The 18,586-nt window shown below is 54.5% G+C and overlaps 2 protein-coding genes and 1 pseudogene across 5 annotated transcripts; 2 read left to right on the top strand and 1 right to left on the bottom strand.

Annotated features, from left to right (window-relative positions):
• The first annotated feature begins 618 nt into the window (after positions 1-618).
• Positions 619-2,427, top strand: HES6 (hes family bHLH transcription factor 6). 2 transcript variants are annotated; one of them, XM_015111475.3, is made up of 4 exons: positions 619-859; positions 937-1,023; positions 1,124-1,165; positions 1,441-2,416. In XM_015111475.3, the coding sequence occupies exons 1-4, from the start codon at positions 779-781 to the stop codon at positions 1,567-1,569; spliced, it is 339 nt and encodes a 112-aa protein (XP_014966961.3). In that variant the 5' UTR covers positions 619-778; the 3' UTR covers positions 1,570-2,416. The 2 variants fall into 2 exon arrangements, with proteins under 2 accessions (XP_014966961.3, XP_014966959.3); XM_015111473.3 differs by having other exon boundaries at positions 621-859; positions 1,124-1,205; positions 1,441-2,427.
• A 6,862-nt stretch (positions 2,428-9,289) lies between these two features.
• On the bottom strand, positions 9,290-10,398 carry LOC106992756 (TAR DNA-binding protein 43 pseudogene; annotated as a pseudogene).
• Positions 10,233-17,976, top strand: LOC706446 (uncharacterized). Of its 3 annotated transcripts, XR_013402261.1 has the most exons (4): positions 10,233-10,749; positions 14,466-14,580; positions 15,937-16,237; positions 17,046-17,186. XR_013402261.1 is itself a non-coding variant. In XM_015111471.3 (3 exons), the coding sequence occupies exons 1-3, from the start codon at positions 10,731-10,733 to the stop codon at positions 17,482-17,484; spliced, it is 573 nt and encodes a 190-aa protein (XP_014966957.3). In that variant the 5' UTR covers positions 10,233-10,730; the 3' UTR covers positions 17,485-17,976. The 3 variants fall into 3 exon arrangements, 2 of the variants coding, with proteins under 2 accessions (XP_014966957.3, XP_014966958.1); XM_015111471.3 differs by lacking the exon at positions 15,937-16,237 and having other exon boundaries at positions 17,046-17,976; XM_015111472.3 differs by having other exon boundaries at positions 15,937-17,428.
• The last annotated feature ends 610 nt before the right edge of the window (positions 17,977-18,586 follow it).

The raw sequence follows: 18,586 nt of genomic DNA, 5'->3' as shown, positions 1-18,586 counted from the left end.
AGGGGACCCCGCCCCACTAGGACTCCAGTGCTGGCGGAGGGCGGCGTCGGGGGTCCGGCCCGGCGTCTGGACGAGTCCGGAGGAAACTCACGAGCCGCCCCGCCACCACTGCCCAATGGACCCTGCCTCCCCGGGACTTGGCAGCCACCCCAGCCGGGACCTGAGACCCCTCTAGGTCCGGAGACCAGGGATTTGGCTGTGGCTCTGCACCCCAGGGAAGCAGCTCCTGGGGCCCGTGGCCCGAGCGCTCAGCTCTGGAGGCGCCATCGGTGAAGGAGGGAAATGAATGAATTAATGAGTGAATGAATGAGTGGACGGACCGACGGACGGGTGGACGCCTGCTCGCACGCGCGGCAGATCAGTGGTCCTAGAGCAGCAGACGGAGAGAAACAAGCGCAGGCAGGGCCGCAGCTCCCCGGGGTCGCCGCCCCGGTGCCGCCCCCGCGGGGGTCTCGGGAAGGCCGGGCTGGGGGCCCAGCCTAGCTCAGCCAGCTGCCGCCCGTCAGAGCCGCGGGGCCGCACAAAGCGCGCTGCCCCGATTGGCTGTAGCGCGCCTCGCGGTCGGCGGCTCCGGGCCCGCGCGACCAATCGGCGCATTGAGATGCAAATAAGCGACTATAAAAGGGGCGGGGCCGCGGCGGGCCGGAAGCCGCGAGGAGCGCGGACCGCTGGGCTGCTGCTGGGCGGCTGCGGGGTAGCCGAGACGCCGGCGCTCCGGTCCCCGCCGCTCTCCGTCCCCGCTGCTCCCAGTCCCCGCCGCGCCCCCAGCGGAGCGGGCATGGCGCCACCCGCGGCGCCTGGCCGGGACCGTGTGAGCCGTGAGGATGAGGACGGCTGGGAGACGCGGGGAGACCGCAAGGTGCGGGCCGGGGCCGTGGGCAAGCAAGCGGGCGGGAGGCTGTGCGGGGCTGGGACTCAGTGCCCCTCTCCCCGCAGGCCCGGAAGCCCCTGGTGGAGAAGAAGCGGCGCGCGCGGATCAACGAGAGCCTGCAGGAGCTGCGGCTGCTGCTGGCGGGCGCCGAGGTGCGGCGGCCGGGCAGGCGCCGTGGGGCTGCGGGGCGGGCTGGCTGGCGGGCGGGTCCGGGAGCGTGCTGCCGGCTCACCGCCCTTCCCGCCCGCGCAGGTGCAGGCCAAGCTGGAGAACGCCGAGGTGCTGGAGCTGACTGTGCGGCGGGTCCAGGGTGTGCTGCGGGGCCGGGCGCGCGGTGAGTGGCGGCGGGGCGGGCGGGGGCGCCGGCCGCGGGCGCCTGCAACCCCCGCCAGACGGAGGACTTCCCTCCCGGCGCCCCTGTCCTGTTGGCGGCGAGGGCTCCCCCCGGAGCAGGGTGCGCCCCCGCGTCTCCTGGGTGAGCAGTGTCCCCGCGGGCCGGGTGGGCTGGGCCACGCAGTCGCGGCTCACCGCGCGGGACGCGGCTCTCTCCCTCCCACCCTCGGGCCCAGAGCGCGAGCAGCTGCAGGCGGAAGCGAGCGAGCGCTTCGCTGCCGGCTACATCCAGTGCATGCACGAGGTGCACACGTTCGTGTCCACGTGCCAGGCCATCGACGCCACCGTCGCTGCCGAGCTCCTGAACCATCTGCTCGAGTCCATGCCGCTGCGTGAGGGCAGCAGCTTCCAGGATCTGCTGGGGGACGCCCTGGCGGGGCCACCTGGAGTCCCTGGGCGGAGTGGCTGGCCGGCGGGAGGGGCTCCGGGATCCCCGATACCCAGCCTCCCTGGTCCCGGGGACGACCTGTGCTCCGACCTGGAGGAGGCCCCTGAGGCTGAACTGAGTCGGGCTCCTGCTGAGGGGTCTGACTTGGTGCCCACAGCCCTGGGCAGCCTGACCGCAGCCCAAATTGCCCGGAGTGTCTGGAGGCCTTGGTGACCAATGCCAGCCAGAGCCCTGCAGGGGTGGGCCCGGCCCTCCCTGGATCTCCTCCCTCCTCCCAGGGGTTCAGATGTGGTGGGGTAGGGCGCCTTGGAAGTCTCCCAGGTCTTCCCTCCCTCCTCCGATGGACGGCTTGCAGGGCAGCCCCTGGTGACCAGCCCAGTCAGGCCTCAGCCCCGTTTCTTAAGAAACTTTTAGGGGCCCTGCAGCTCTGGGGTGGGTAGCGGGAAGGAGCTACAGGCAGGAGGAAGAATCTTGTAGAGCTACCAGCGTTGTCCCAGGTTCACCTGCCCGGCCTTCACCAGCCCTGTGCCAGCTCTGGGGGCAGAGGTGGCAGGAATGGTGCTGGGCACTAGTGTTCCAGGCAGCCCTGGGCTAAACAAAAGCTTGAACTTGCCACTTCAGCGGGGAGACGAGAGGCAGGTGCACTCTGCAGCACTGCCCAGAGCTGTGAGGCTCTGTACATCTTGTTTGTAGCACACTTGAGTTTGTGTATTCCATTGACATCAAATGTGACAATTTTACTAAATAAAGAATTTTTGAGTTAGTTACCCTTGAAGTATTGTTGAGTGATATGTCATTAATGTGTCAGATGTGTAAATGCTAAACTAAGCACATTCCCCTGCATCTGAGGCTGGTGAATATCCTTTAAAACCTCACCCTTTCTCAGCAGAGTGAGCAGTATGATGGTGGTGGGGATGCACTCGTGGCTGTCTCTGCAGCAGGCAGTGCTTCTGCCCCCCGATGCTAGGCAGGTCCTCAGGCCCAGCCTGTTCTTGGGCATTGTGTGTGTCCTGGAGAAGGATTTTGTTTGCACGAGGCTTGTCTCCAGGGTAACTCAGCGATAGGGAGATGACCTGTCTCTGTGCCATTTTCTTGTTCATGAGCTTCAGGAATAATTAAATAATGCCTAATTGCTACCCATTTGGCTTGCAAGTATCTTTCAAAGACCTGTTTTAGGACCCACAAGCACGACGTAGACATCGGTCTACTTGTGTGAGGTTGTCGCTTATCTTGACTGAAGAAGGAGCTTCCCCACTGGTGCCATTGACTTCAGGGTCAAGGAGACCCACCCAGTTTGTAGCCTGAAATGAAAGTACCAAGGCCCCAGGGGGCTTGAGCCTTAGGTCAAACTGGGTCCAGGAGGTCAGAACCCTCAGGGATGGAGGGTGGCAGGATGGGCAGCTGGGGTGCAGGAGCCTGCCCTGTTGGGCTGGGTGAGACCTGCAGGTAGCACGTGGTCAGCCGGCTGAAGTCACCACCACAGTTAGCCTAGCCCCATCCTCCTGCTCCAGGACCCCAAAGCAGCAGCTTCTCACTGGGGGTTGGCAGTTCCCAGGCTAGGGCCGAGGTGTGACAACTTAGGATTGACATCGGGGTCTCCTCTCTGGACATGTGCTTTTGCCTTAAAAACACCTTTCCCAGCAGCCCCTTTACGCCCCCAAGCAGGTCCTGGCCACCAGGGCGTTTCAAAGTTTGGGGTTCGCTCTGGCTCACCTCAATTCAATCATAGGGCTATAACCAAATGCAGCTTTAACTTTATCATCTGGAGCTGAGCTGCTGGGGCAGTGAGGAGCCAGCGCCCGACTCGAGCAGTGGAAATATCATTCCTGGGATGATTTTTATTTCCTCAGACAGACTGATGTAGGATGTGCCCACAGGGACACGGATGGATAACGGGCCATCCTGAAAGCCCTGGCTCCCAATACCACCCAGAGGCCATGCCAATGAGCTCTCATGTCATTCAGGGAGCATCAGCCACGGACTGCTTCAAAGGAACAAATTTCACCTCTAAAATCCACTCATCACACCTTCCCAGAGGCCCCAGGAGGGGGTCAAGGGGAAGCCCAGGAGGCAGGGTGCAGGAGGCTGACCTGGAGTAACAGTGTTGCTAGGACCAGGGTCAGAAGCCACTAACCCAGAACTCTGGCCCCGTGCCCCTCCAGCCCTGAAGTCAGCTTCACAGTAATCCTCAAGTGCAGCTTCTTTTGGAAATGTAAACTGGCTCCCACACCAGTGACCACTGTTGGTCTCCTGGGGCTGAGAGCTGCTCTTGCCTGTGGGGTGGCCTGGGGCCACCAGCTTCCCAGTCAGCTGGTTGTTTCACACCAGCTCCTCTCTCCCAGAGCCCCCAGGCTCCCCACAAGCCATTCTCTGAGGGCTGTCTCCTTCCCATCCGAATCCCTGACCCACTGTATTAGTTTTCTATGTCTGCCAAAACCAATGACTACCCTCCTGGTGGCTTCAAACACACGGTTATGATGTTGCAGTTCCACGGTTAGAAGTCTGTCAGGATTCACTGGGCTAAGATCAAGGTGTTGGCAGGCAGTGCTGTGTTCCTTCTCCTGCCCTGTCTTCATTCAGGGGCCACCCACATTCCTAGGAGGACGGTCCCTTCCCCCATCCTCAAAGTTCCTTGGAAGCGTTGCATCTCTCTGACCCTTCTTCCATGGTCACGTCTTCTCTTTCCTTCTACTTTTAAAGATCCTTGTGATAACACCAGCCGCCTCCCCTCCGCCCCTGGAGAATCCAGGATAATCTCCCTGTATGAAGGTCTTTAGCTTAATTCTTAATCACATTTGCAAAGTCCCTTTTGCCATGTAAACTGGCATATTTGCAGGTTCTGGGAATTAGGATGTGGTCATGAAGGACATTCTCTGTCTGTGACACCTGCCTGCGCCCTGGCCCAGGCGTTCTGCCTTCCATCATGAAGCAGTGTGGTGCCCGCTTCCCACATGGGCATGGGCCCCCATCCCTGCTCACCTGCTCAGGGACTCTGCTCTCCACTGCACCACTAGCTTTTCCTCCCTTCTGGATCATTCTCATTAACATACAAACAGGCTGTAATATGAATACTTTCACTCAGAAAAACCTCCCTGGACCTGACATACTGTTAGCCTCTGCCTTATTTCTTTGCTCTAAAGCAAAATTCCTTGAAAGCGTCATCTACACTTACTGCCTCCACTTCCACACATCTCATTCCTCTTCATTCCTTTCCAATCAAGCTATTGGCCACCCTTCCACTGAAACTGCACAGTCAAAATCTCCAGTGATAAGCATGCTTCCCAACCCAGTGGGCATGTCTGCATGTCAACTTCACCTCTCCTGGGTTATGACTCATGCATCTGGAGGCTCCTCCTCCAACCTCAAGGGCACCACACCAGCCTTCCTTCTACCTCATTGGTCATCCTCAGTCCCCTGTACTCAATGCTCCTCCCTGCCAACCTCCAACTGGATGTGTCCTTCCCAAGGCTTTGTCCTCAGTCTTCCCTGCCACCCCCACACCCAGTGACTCCATTCGGCCCTTTTTGCCAATCCTGTACTCTTGATTCAAAGCCCCTCTCCAGGCGGCTGTCTCCTCTCTATCCTCCTGTCCACTCAATGACTGCACTTGGATGTCAGATGGGCTCACAACACCACCAAAACAACAGATCCTCAGCCATCACCACTTCTTGGCACCCCATGGATTGAGCAAAAAAATCTAGACATCACCCTCAAGTTCACCCTCTTCCTGCCATCCGACTTCCAATCAGTCAAGCCCATGAGCGCTACTTCTTTTTCTATTTTTATTTATTATTATTATTATTATTTGAGACGGAGCCTCACTCTGTCGTCCCGGCTGGAGTGCAGTGGCGAAATCTCGGCTCACTGCAACCTCCGCCTCCTGGGTTCAAGCGTTTCTCCTGCCTCAGCCTCCCGAGTAGCTGGCACTACAGGTGCCCGCCACCAAGCCCGGCTAGTTTTTTGTAATTTTAGTAGATACGGGGTTTCACCGTGTTAGCCAGGATGGTCGCGATCTCCTGACCTCGTGATCTGCCCGCCTCGGCCTCCCAAAATGCTGGGATTACAGGCGTGAGCCACCGCGCCCGGCCGAGCTCTGCTTCTAAGCCCTGCCTCCACGTGTCGTCTTTGCCACCGACCGAGTCCAAGGCAGCCGCGTTTCTAACCTGGGCCTCCGCGCAGGCCTCTGACTCCCCTCCCACTCCACGGCCGTCCTGACTGCGACCTTCAAGACTCTGCCCGGCTCAGCACCGCCGCCCCCCCGGGGCTCCTCCCTTCCAGCCCTCCATACGCTTTGCTCGGAACTCAGGCCTTTGCAAGTGACCCGAGGGCCAGAACCCGGACGGTCTCGATCAGCCCGCGAGCCCAGCCCTTGAGCCCTTCCGGGACTGCCCTGAGACGGCGCTGGGGAATCCCCGAGGCCCCTGGAGCCAGGTTCGGGGCGGGGCGCCGTGCACTCGGAGGCGCTCGGAACAGCCGAGGCCTTGACCACGCCCCCTCCAACCCCGCCCCACCAGAGGCGAGCAGCGGGGCCTCATGGGAGATGTAGTTCCAACTCCTCTACTTAGTGTTTTGTTTTGTTTTTGTTTTTTAATTTAAATCAGTTTTATTTAAGAATTTCCAACAATGGCAATTCTTATAAAAAGCATCCAAGCACAGGACACAGAACTGCAAAAAACATTCTTATGGGTAGCTAACAGACATTAGAACTTCCACCCTTCTTAGAGACACTAGAGCTCACTGGTGAACTCCGCTTCCAAGTCCTCTTGCAAAGCACACCACAAGCTCAGTCCGTATTCTCAACCCATCAGTTTCAGTTCATATTTCCACACTTACATGTCAGTTAATGAAGGGGTGGCCTGCCCCTCCACACCTGTGGGTGTTTCTCGTTAGGTGGAACGAGAGACTTGAGAAAAGAAATGAGACACAGAGACAAAGTATAGAGAAAGAAAAAGTGGGCCCAGGGGACCGGCCCTCAACTTACAGAGGACCCACGCCGGCACCGGTCTCTGAGTTCCCTTAGTATTTATTGATAATTATCTTTACCATCTTAAAGATAAGGGAGTGGCAGGACAATAGGATCATTGTAGGGAGGAAATCGGCAGTAAGACATATGGACAGGCCGGGCGCGGTGGCTCAAGCCTGTAATCCCAGCATTTTGGGAGGCTGAGGCGGGTGGATCACGAGGTCAGGAGATCGAGACCATCCTGGTTAACATTGTGAAACCCCGTCTCTACTAAAAATACAAAAAACTAGCCGGGCATGGTGGTGGGCCCCTGTAGTCCCAGCTACTCGGAGGCTGAGGGGGGAGAATGGCATGAACCCGGGAGGCGGAGCTTGCAGTGAGCCGAGATTGCGCCACCGCACTCCAGCCTGGGTGACACAGCGAAACTCCATCTCAAAAAAAAAAAAAAAAAAAAGACATATGAACAAAAACCTCTGTGACATGAATAAGTTTAAAGGAAAATGCTGTGCCTTGAGATGCATATGCAAACATCTCCATAAACCTTTTAGCAGCATTGTTTCAGCCCATCACATGGGGAGAAACCTTGGACAATACCTAGCTTTCCTAGGCAGAGGGCCCTGTGACCTTTGGCCGTGTACGTGTCCCTGGGTAGTTGCAATTAAGAGAATGGTGATGACTTTTAACCAGCAAGCTGCCTTCAGGCACTTATCTAACAAAGACACATCCTGCACAGCCCAAAATCCATTAAACCTTGAGTCACCGCAGCACATGTCTCTTGCAAGGACAAGGTTGGGGGTAGGGTCACAGATTAACAGCATCTCAAATACAGAACAAAATGGAGTCTCTTATGTCTACTTCTTTCTATATAGACACAGTAACAGGCTGATCTCTCTTTCTTTTCCCCACAAGTTAACAGGAGAGAACACACACCGTACAGCATTCACAGCAGTTGACAAGGGGGTGGGGGGAGTATAAGTATCGTTTCACTTAACACATTCAAATAATGTGGGTTATCTAAGAACAAAAACTCACTTAAAGTCTTCCAACAGATGTGGATGTCCTTTGAATGCAAAAAAAACATTCGTACATTATTTGCTATCATTGCCGTCTGCACACTGTCACTAAAGCCACAGGATCGAGAGACACATCTCTGTAAGTTAAAAACTATCCATTATGCACCAAGTCTCTGCACGCGCTCTCTCCTTTTCGTGCTCATACTAGCCTTTCATGCCTGGGCACCACCATCAATCCCACACAAGGTTTCAAAGGTTCAAACAGCCTTCTGGTTCCATATCATAGCCTTGCGTTCATAGCATTGATACGACTCCATGAAATAAAGAGTAGCGGATAAAAATGGGACACCCACCGTCAAAGACGCGGCCTGTGATGCATGATGACGAATTCTTGAATGAGAAAGCATGTAGACAGAAGTATTCCTGGCCGGGCGCGGTGGCTCATGCCTGTAATCCCAGTACTTTGGGAGGCCGAGGCGGGCGGATCACGAGGTCAGGAGATCGAGACCATCCAGGCTAACGTGGTGAAACCCCGTCTCTCCAAAAAGGAAAAAAAAAAAAAAAAAAAACTGGGCATAGTGGCAGGCGCCTGTAGTCCCAGCCACTCGTGAGGCTGAGGCAGGACAATGGCATGAACCCGGGAGGCGGAGCTTGCAGTGAGCCAAGATCGCACCACTGCACTCCAGCCTGGGCGACAGAGCAAGACTCCATCTCGAAAAATAAAAAGTATTCCTATGGCACAATATTTACAACACTACTTTCAATGAAGTGCTTCTTCTATAAACATTTGAAATGAGATGAACTGCAGAGATTAAATGAAGGCTTCATATTGTACTTTTGTATTTAAGGGGAGACAAATGTTAAAAAACAAAGTGAAAGAACCAAACACTGTGACACCATGATCTCCTAAAAGGAGATTTTCTTAAGGAAAAAAATGCATATGGTGGGGTTCAAATTAAAACAAGGGGTAAAGAATGTAGTTCTAATCCGTGGTTTCCATTTTGAACATGCAAAGAATTCACTTGACAAGTCCAGGGATAAAATATTACAGGAGAAACCTTTTACTACCAATTGTAGTGTATTGGTTTACCAATCAGGCAAACAGCAGTTCACTTTCAACCACTCACTATTTCAACCTTTCATGTAACAAAACTTATAAGATTCCTTTAGCTGTTCCTTTTTCTAAAGAAAAATGTCAAAAATACTGCTGAATATACTCCGCACTGAACAAACCAATTTTGAAAATGCATAGCACATATGTATTTTACAATATGCTTACCATGAGTTTAGAAAAATTTGAATTCCAACCATTCTATACCAACCAGCCCTAACCCCACTGTCTACATTCCCCAGCCGGAAGACTTAGAATCCATGCTTGAGCCAAAGCCTCCATTAAAACCACTGCCCAACCCTGCATTTGATGCTGATCCCCAGCCAATTGCCGCACCAAAATTAGAACCACTCTAAGAGTTATTTCGAGAACCAAACGCCTGGTTTGGCTCCCTCTGCATGTTGCCTTGGCTTTGGTTCTTACCCGATGGGCCTGACTGGTTCTGCTGACTGGCTAACATGCCCATCATACACCAACTGCTCTGTAGCGCTGCCTGGGCGGCAGCCATCATGACTGGATTAACGCTGAGTGCACCAAAGTTTTTCCCACCACCCGTATTACTACCTTGATTGTTTCCCAAACCAGCTCCACCCCCTCTACTGTTACCAAATGCACCCTGATTCCCAAAGCCACCTGGATTACAACCAAATCTTTCACTTCTTTCTATTGCTATTGTGCTTAGGTTCGGCATTGGATATATATGAACGCTGATTCCTTTAATCATCAAGTCCTCTCCACAAAGAGACTGCGCCATCTGACCATCTGCAAATGTAACAAAGGCAAAGGCCCTGAATGTCTCGGGGATGAAGACATCCATCACATCCCCACACTGAGAGAAGAACTCCCGCAGCTCATCCTCAGTCATGTCCTCTGTACAGCACCCCACAAACACTTTTCTGCTTCTCAAAGGCTCATCTTGGCTTTGTTGCACCGTAAGAGCTTCTCCAAAGGTACTGCAATACTCTTTCAGACCCTGTTCAGTCGTTCCCCACGGGAGACCCAACACTGTTAAATCGGATGTTTTCTAGACTACTCTTTTCACTTTCACTGCTCATGAAGCATCTGTCTCATCCATTTTTCTTTTGTTATCTTTCGGATAGTTGACAACATACACCAGATTTCCCCAGCCAGCATCGGGGGCAGGCAGAATTCCTTCTACCAGCCGTACACCTCTCATACATTGAGACGCTGGATTTCTGTAGCGAAGCCCACACGCCCCTGGAAACTGTGCCATAAGCGTGGACAGCAGCACTGTCCCCATCGTCTTGCGATGATATTTCAATGGGCTCATCGTTCTCATCTTCGGTTACCTGAATATATTCAGACACCTTTTACTTTTCCGCTAGGCCGCTGCTGGGAAGCCCGACAAGGACACCGAGGCAGCGACGGACCCAAGGGCCAGTTTTTTTTTTTTTTTTTTAAATGAGGCCACCGCAGGCCGAGGCAGGACTACAACTCCCAGAGGCCTTCGCGGCCCGGAGGCCACGCCCCTTGGTCGCGAGCTCTGAGCCCTTTGCAGCATTTGACGCTCGACATTCTCGTGCTTCTTAAAACACTTGCCTAACGGTAAGCAACGGCATCCAACGGTGCCCGAGCGAGTCGCGCTGCTGGATAAGCAGCTCTGCGGTGGCAGAGGCTGGGCTGCGGTCTCTCCGACATCGCGGAACAGAGGAAGAGATGAAGGCCCTGCAGCCCCCGCCGCCCGATTTACGCTTGAGGAAGCGAAGGCGAGAGAGGTCGTCTGCGGGGCCAGCCCAGGGCCGCCGGGGGGCCCAGCCCTAGAGAGCAGGGCCCGGGCTGCGGGGACCGGCGGCCTGAACGGCGGAGCGTTGAAAGCTCCCCCAGGGATAGGAAGTGCAGCGGAAATCAATGACTGAGGTCAAGGAAGGAGGGGACGCTTGAGACCGTGGAGGGGAAGCTGGTTTCTCCAGGGGGGAACCCGGGCCTCCGCTTGCTCAGCGTTCCCCTTGCGAATGTGTTGAGCACCTGTTATGTGCTGGGGGTACAGAGGTGAGTCTCATAGGGCCCCTGCATTCTCTTTAAGATCAGCAAGACCCCGCAGAGAACCCAATCCAATGCACACTGCCCACAGGTAGACAGTGGCATTCCTTGATAGACGGTAGCCAGGGAAGCGCAGGTCTTACTAGATCATTGTCAGTACTTGGATTTGAATGTATCTGGGAGGACGAAGGTTAAGGTTTAAGCTGTGGCTCAGAAGCCCCTCAGCTCTTCATGGAATCTCCCAGGCTTTTCACTCTTGCATCCTCATGGAAAAATACTGGCCTCCCTGGGAAACCATGCGTTCTGTCCACACCTGCTCTGTTCCCATGTGGCTGTACTGTCTATTGACCTGTCAATGGAGGATGACACTTGGGGTACCATCCTCTCTCCTCCAGATCTTGCCCCACCTTAGCCTTGAAAATATATTAAATGTGCCCTTAGACGTCAGGAACCATCCCTTAAACCTTGCTATTCCTCTCTGTTGAACCTGTTCCAAATCTTAAGGGCCAACCTCCATCTTATCCACTTAATCCCGGGGAACTTGTCCTCACACCCCGTTGAGGTTTCCGACTTATTGTCCTACTGTTTTCTTCACTCTCGTTTCTTTTTTTTTTTCTTTTCTTTCTTTTTTTTTTTTTTTTTTTTTTTTTTGAGATAGTCTCGCTCTGTCGCCCAGGCTGGAGTGCTGTGGCGCAATCTCAGCTCACTGCAGCTTCCGCCTCCTGGGTTCACGCCATTCTCCTGCCTCAGCCTCCTGAGTAGCTGGGACTATAGGCGCCCGCCACCACGCCCAGCTAATTTTTTGTATTCTTTAGTAGAGACGGGGTTTCACTGTGTTAGCCAGGATGGTCTCATCTCCTGATCTCGTAATCCGCCCACCTCGGCCTCCCAAAATGCTGGGATTACAGGCGTGAGCCACCGCGCCCGGCCACTCGTTTCTTAAAATCAGTCTTCATTCTCATTTTCTTTACTTCCTCACCACCTGTTTGTGCCTAACGAAATCTCAGTATGGCTACGTTTCCTGCCATTCTGCTATAGAAAACTTCTGCCAGAGTCTCCAATGAACTCCTGATTGCTGAGTAGACTCTTCAGTTCTCTGACCCGAACTATGCAGCGTTTGATACTGAACATCCTCGTGGTTCTTAAAACATTGTTCTTGCCAGGGTGCGGTGGCTCACACCTGTAATCCCAGCACTTTGGGAGGCTGAGTTAGGCAGATTGCTTGAGCCCAGGAGTTCAAGACTAGCCTGGGCAACATAGTGAGATTCCATCTCTACCAAAAATACCAAAAATTACCCAGACATGGTGGCCCGCACCTGTAGTCCCAGCCACTTGAGACGCTGAGGTGGGGGTATCACTGGAGCCGGGGAAGTCAAGGCTGCAGTGAACTGAGATCACGCCACTGCACTCCGGCCTGGACAATGGGAGTGAGACCTTATCTCAAAAAATTGTTCTCTGTCTAGTTTTCTTGCTCTTCTTGTTCCACCATTCCTTCTCAGGTTCTGGCAGTGGCTCTTCACAACTGGATATTAAATATTGTCCTTTTATTTATTTATTTATTTATTTATTTTTTTGAGACAGGTTCTCACTCTGTCTCAGGCTGGAGGCTGGAGTGCAGTGGTATGATCATGGCTCACTGCAACCTCGACCTCCCAGGCTCAAGTGATCCTCCCACCTCAGCCTCCCGAGTAGCTGGGACTATAGGTGCACACCACCATGCCTGGCTGATTTGTGTATTTTTTTGTAGAGAGAGATTTTTGTAGTGTTGCCCAGGCTGGTCTAGCAACCCACCTGCCTCACTCTCCCAAAGTGCTGGGGTTATAGGCATGAGCCGCCATGCCCGGCGAATATTGTCTTCTTAAATATTGTGCCCCACATTGCTTTGCTTGGCCCTCTTCTCTAGCTTCTAGGCTGTAATCTGTGTGATCTCCATGGCTTCGCTTGCTGTGCCACCGGCTGCGAAGTCTATTTCCGGCCCAGCCCTCTCTGGAGCTCTCACAGAGCTGATCCAAATGCCCCGGCTGTCACCTCTCAGGAATCCCACAGGTTCTGCAACAAGTTCAAATGTGAACTCAGCTTTCCACCAAAACCTGTGCCTCCTTTCACGTTCTGGATCCTTGAGAGCAACCAGGTCATCAGTCCCTCAGGCTGGAAAGCAGACAGTCCATGGAGACACCTCCTTGGAGCCCTGCCTGGGCAACCTTGACCTCCCAGGTTCCAGGGGACACTGGAGCCCTACAGGTGGTGTCCAGGAACTGGCAATCCTACCTCTTCAGTAGGTTGAATGCATAAGTGGATGAATCTTAGACCTTGTCCCTTTCCCGCTGTCCGGCTCCTGCATTTTTAGTTCAGGTTCTTGTCTCTCACTTGGAGAATGGCAGTGGTCATTAAGAAAACCCCTACCTTGAAGGTCACACCCTGAGCTTCAGTCCTTTCAAAAGCCCAACACTGCAGATTCTCGAAGAATAGTAGACCTGGTCCTCAGAACTTACCGACTTTGCCTCCACACCCCCTCTGCCACCTTCTGTTTCCATGCCCTTGCCAGATACTTGGCTTTTGCTGCATGACCAAAGCAGCTGCTCTGCCTCCTGCATGCCTCCGGGTTTGGCTCAGATAGACTGTCTGCGTGAAGCCTTTCCTGGTCACCCCAGTTTTATGCAGTTTCCAAGGCTTTTATTTGCCTGACGGCATAGTCCAGATAATGTTTGCTTGTTCATTCCATAGTTGTTAACTGGACGCCTGCTCTTTGTCAGGCATTCTTCTAGTTGCTGGAGACAGACAGCCCTTCTTCTCAAGTTTATGCTGTTATGGGCAGATAGACTGTTGTGTTGTTGTTTGTCTTTTTTTTTTTTTTTGAGACAGAGTTTATGCTTTGTTGTCCAGACTAGAGTGCAGTGGCACAATCTCGGCTCACTGCAACCTCCGCCTCCTGGGTTCAAGTAATTCTCCTGCCTCGCCCTCCCAAGTAGCTGAGATGACAGGCACACACCACCACACCCAACTAATTTTTGTATTTTTAATAGAGACAAGGTTTCACCATGATGGCCAGGCTGGCCTCAAACTCCTGACTTCAGGCGATCCACCTGCCTCAGCCTCCGAAAGTGCTGGGATTACAGGCGTGAGCCACCAGGCCCGGCCTGTTGTCTCTTAATCCTTGAATACGCAGTCTCTGTCTCATCTGTATTCCTGCGTCATATTTTCTCTCTCCTGCCTCTATTTTCTCTCCCTCCCTCTATCTTTTAAACCTTTGTCTCTTCATCTACATCATGGGAATGGCAGTAGTACCTACTTGTTTTGAGGGTTGAAATAGCGTGGAAAGCCCCTTTCTCAGTGCCTACTGTTGGTTGGAATTCCCTTTCTCTTTGTTTCCACCTCATTCTCTTTGCGTTTTCATCCTCCCCTGCCTTCATATCCTTCCCCATCTCACCAGCTGTCTCTTCCTCTCTCTTCTCTTCCCTGTCTCTTTGCCTCTCTCTGTTTCTTTCATTCTTTCATTCCCATTTCTGTCTCTTCCTCCAACCCACCTTTGCTGGGCTTTCCCTGCTTCTGCCCCTGCCTTGCCTTCTTTGTCTTTCTCTAGCCTCCCTCTGCCTCTACCTCCCTCTCAGACGACAGCAGGTGACTCCCCTGATGCTTCCTGCCCCTTCCCTGGCAGTGGGTGTGGAGGGGGTGACTCCAGCTTCTACAGGGCCAGCGACTTCCTCCACCTTGTTCCCTCCCTGCAGGGTCTGAGCACCTCCCTCACACAGGCAGAACCCTGGCTCCCATGTTCACCATGCTGAGAGAGACCTTCGGGGAACAGCGGGAGGCCAGCCGGGGAATGGGCCCCCACTTGTCCAGGTGAGTGCTGTGGGGAGTCAGGCCAGCCCTGTGGAGAAGGCCACTGGAAAGGGGGGAACCAGATGCTGTCCTTCCTGTTAAAAAGGGCTACCCAGTCCACGTAGCTGAGGACCAGCACCAGGCAGGATCTTTCATGGGACTTTGGGCTTTGTTAGAGGGCCACAGGCTTGTTTAGGGAGGTGGGGACAGAGTCAGGAGGGAGAAGTACCACTTCCCCTGGGAGCGCACATGGCATGGAACATAACAGCCCTGGGGTGAGCCCTGAGCCTAGCCCTGGTTTTCTAGTTAAGGAGCAGGTGAGAACCCCCAGACCTCTAGCGCTCTGAGGAGCCTGGCTGCTGGCTGGCTCCTGTCCAGAAGTCCCTGCAGATCCTGTCCTCTGGCTCTGCCTTGCCTGAGACCCAGTCTGCACCAAGGCTGAGTCCCTGGACTTCTGGAGAGGGAGGGCTGTCCCTTTGTGCCCTACAAGTGCAGACAGTGTGTGGGTGCCTCCCCTGGCCCTGGCAGGTTCTGTGGCACCAGCAGCATGCGGGAAGGTGGGAGGAGGCACACCCTGCCCTCGGGAAGCTGACAACAGATCCCTGGGGGCCACCTGTGCCCCTGTAACCAGGAGGAGTCTCAATAGGAAATTTTAGCTGCTCCTGGTGGAGCAGGGCCTCTGCCTTAAGGAGAGTGGAATTTCAGAGAGACAGACGTTTCCTGACCATTCGTGTACAGGAAACAAGGCAATGAGAGAACAGTCAACAGGGCATGGGATCTGAGAAAAAGGTGAGATGACCTCTGACAGGCAGGCTCCTGAAGGAAGTCTTCCTGGAGGAGGTGGCATGTGAGCCCCCGCAGGACAGGGAGAGGTTGGAGGATGAGACAGAGGAGGGGGGCTTGCCTTTCAGACCCCAGGTGCCACCATGCTCCCCATCTTGACTTGGGAATTTCCCAGTGACTGGGCAGGAGTGAAGCGCAGGGCCTTCCCACTGTCGGAAATTCGGCTGTGTTGGCGCGTGGGGTCTGCCCTGGGACGCGTGCTACCTTCGCTGGCTTCACTCCATTTCCCTCTCTCCCTTTTTTTTTTTTTTTTTTTTTTTTGAGACAGAGTCTCGCTTAGTCGCCCAGGCTGGAGTGCAGTGGCGCGATCTCGGCTCACTGCAAGCTCCGCCTCCCGGGTTCACGCCATTCTCCTGCCTCAGCCTCCCCAGTAGCTGGGACTACAGGCGCCCGCCGCCTCGCCCGGCTAATTTTTTGCATTTTTAGTAGAGACGGGGTTTCACAGTGTTAGCCAGGATGGTCTCGATCTCCTGACCTTGTGATCCGCCCGCCTCGGCCTCCCAAAGTGCTGGGATTCCTCTCTCCCTTTCTTAGCATCGGAGGCAGAGCCCGCGCATGCCCGACCTCGCTCCTCGCGGCTCCCTGGGCAGCAGCTCCCTGGCAGTTGGAACTGGAAGGCTTCTCAGAGTCCGCGCAGCCCCACCGCTCTCCCCACTCTCGGGGGTGGGCACTGGGGGGACAGAGCCAGGGCAGGGAGGAAGACAGGGCCCAGCTCACCCCACAGCTCAGCCCATGAGGGTGCGCAGAGCAGGGCTGGCAGGAGCGGGCCACTCCACACCCAGCCCTGTTGAAGAAAAAGAACAGAAACAGGGAACAGAAACTTGTCGGTTGCTGTGTAACAGTTTGCCCCGCAGCTGAGCCCCTTCAAACAAATGTAGCTCCACAGTGTCTGTGGGTCAGACATCCAGGCCCGGTGAAGGAGCCTCTGCCTCAGGGTCCCTCCCCAGGCCTCCGTCAGGACCCGCCGGACTGTAAGCAGACTGCAGGCTCCGGGCGGGGAGGCTCAGCTTCTCTGCTGGCCCCGCGGCTGTGGGCAGGATTCAGTTCCTCACCGGCTATTAGAGTGAGGGCCTCGATCTTTTCTGCTTTTTGGCTGGAGGCCTCACTCAGTTCTCTGCTGCACGGACCTTTCCTTGGCACAGCTCCCGCATAGCTCAGCAAGCCGCAAAGGCAGGCCCCTGCAGCCAAAGGGAATTCCGCCCTCTTTCTGCTGTGTTCTGTTGGTGTGGCTTCCGCCCAGGGGAGGAGGTTCCACAGGACAGACACCAGGAGTTGGGGGCATTGAGGGCCATCTCCCAGGCTGCCCACCACAGCCCCCACGTGGCCGCCCGTGTCTGTGTTCTTGCCACTGTCCCTACCCTCCGGGAGTGGGTCTGGTCTCATCAGGGAGGGCAGCGCTCTCTTCACTCTGTCCTTACTCTGGTGTTTCACTGTGATTTTAAAAACTGAAACTGGAATTGTTACCCCTTGACATAGCTGCACCCTGAGTGGGCCTCTGCGACGCCCCTCCTTCTCTTAAGCCTTTCCAAGCTGTCTGACGATTTTTAAGTCCCATTTCCTGAGTGACACAGAGCATCTTCAGCTTCTGAGTGACTTGTGTTTTCCTCAGAGACAAAGGGGACCCCCAATCTGTTTGTTTCCAGAGGCCCTGATGGTGTCGTCTTGGGAGTGGAGGAACCTGAGGGAAAGTCCCCGGGGCGAGTCAGGGGAGAGCTCTGCCCTGGCGCCCTTGCACGTATCCACATGGGCCACAGCTGCACCCTGCTCTCAGCAGAGCACCTTGCCATGCTCCTGGGCACAGCCGGGCCCTCTCACCTCCCTGCGGCTCCTAATGCCTCCCAGGCTCTGCCGAGTCACCTTGGGCACTTAGCGTGGCTGCAGCTCTTTGCGGCCCGGTGTCCTGTCATCCATGTGGCAGTCATGTGGTCACTTTTCAGTATTGCCCTGCACAAGGTCCATGGGGACTGGGCACCTTTGGCCATTCTTTCTTTGGTTGTCTGTGCAAATAATAAACCAAATCTGAAAAGGTCTTCAATTTATTTACCGGCAAATCTGTCAGCCTTGGCCTTACCTTGTGCTTGACGGAGTGGAGGGAAAAGGAGGACAGACTCGGTGGGGAGCAGGGGTGGGTGAGGAAGGCCCGAGCCAGGCCTCCCCCTGTTTTGAGGATGCTCCATGTCTCCCCTCGCCCAGTGCCACATTCTGCTCTCTGCCCTTTCTTTCCACAACTTGACCCATCCCCCGTAAAGCTTGGCTACTTCTCCCTCAGGATACTGTATTTTACCCCAGCCGCCCCACCTGGAGAGCCTCCAAGCGGTGGCAGGAGCTCCTCCGGGACGTGCCAGCATCTGAAGCACAGGAGCAGAGGCCTAGACCTCCTTTTGCCCCCAACACCTGGCGACAGACATTTGCCGGCTCATAGCAGTGATGAACGAATTTTGTATTGCACATCTGGATATACACCCACCACCTGAGTGTACCATTCACGTTACTGGACTTTGTCACATCTAGTTAATCCTCCCTGCATTGATCCATTTTACTTTTCATGCATTTCCAAGTAAATTATAGATCCCAGGCGGCTTTCCCTAACACTCCAGTGCGCACATCATTAGAATCCATTTGCTACCGGGTTTTCCTCTGGACGGAAAGCTCGGCATTCGGTGCGATGCCCTGCTCACGGGTGAGTACCTGCGGAGCTTTGACAAGTGTGTGCTGTGTGTGCCTCAGACCCTTCTCAAGGTCCTGAGCATGACCATCAGAAGGTTCCCTCACATACCTTCCAACCAGTACCCTCCCGTGCAGGAGAGTGATGCTAGAGCCTGAGGCAAAAGGAAAAAATGTGGTTTTTGTGTATGTGGTTTTCTTTCTTTCTTTTGAGATGGAGTTTTGCTCTTGTCGCCCAGGCCGGAGTGCAATGGCGCAATCTCAGCTCACTGCAACCTCTGCCTCCTGGGCTCAAGCGATTCTCCTGCCTCAGTCTCCCAAGTAGCTGGGATTACAGGCGTCCACCACCACATCTGGCTAATTTTTTATATTTAGTAGAGACAGGGTTTCACCATGTTGGTCAGGCTGGTCTCAAACTCCTGACATTAGGTGACCCACCTGCCTTTGGCCTCCCAAAGTGCTGGGTGGGATTACAGGCGTGAGCCACTGCACCCGGTCAAAACGTGTTTTTTAATGTTAA

Source organism: Macaca mulatta, chromosome 12 (assembly GCF_049350105.2).
Source record: "Macaca mulatta isolate MMU2019108-1 chromosome 12, T2T-MMU8v2.0, whole genome shotgun sequence".
NCBI lineage: Eukaryota > Metazoa > Chordata > Mammalia > Primates > Cercopithecidae > Macaca > Macaca mulatta.
The sequence above is the reverse complement of the archived record's forward strand: the minus strand, read 5'-3'. Positions and strand labels throughout refer to the sequence as shown.

Coding starts and splice junctions, on each gene's coding strand:
- LOC706446 (XM_015111471.3), top strand. Junction 14,581..17,045: donor ATGGGCCCCCACTTGTCCAG/GTGAGTGCTGTG, acceptor GTTTGTTTCCAG/AGGCCCTGATGGTGTCGTCT.
- HES6 (XM_015111473.3), top strand. CDS start 779: ATGGCGCCACCCGCGGCGCCTGGCCGGGACCGTGTGAGCCGTGAGGAT. Junction 860..936: donor AGACGCGGGGAGACCGCAAG/GTGCGGGCCGGG, acceptor CTCTCCCCGCAG/GCCCGGAAGCCCCTGGTGGA. Junction 1,206..1,440: donor GCTGCGGGGCCGGGCGCGCG/GTGAGTGGCGGC, acceptor CCTCGGGCCCAG/AGCGCGAGCAGCTGCAGGCG.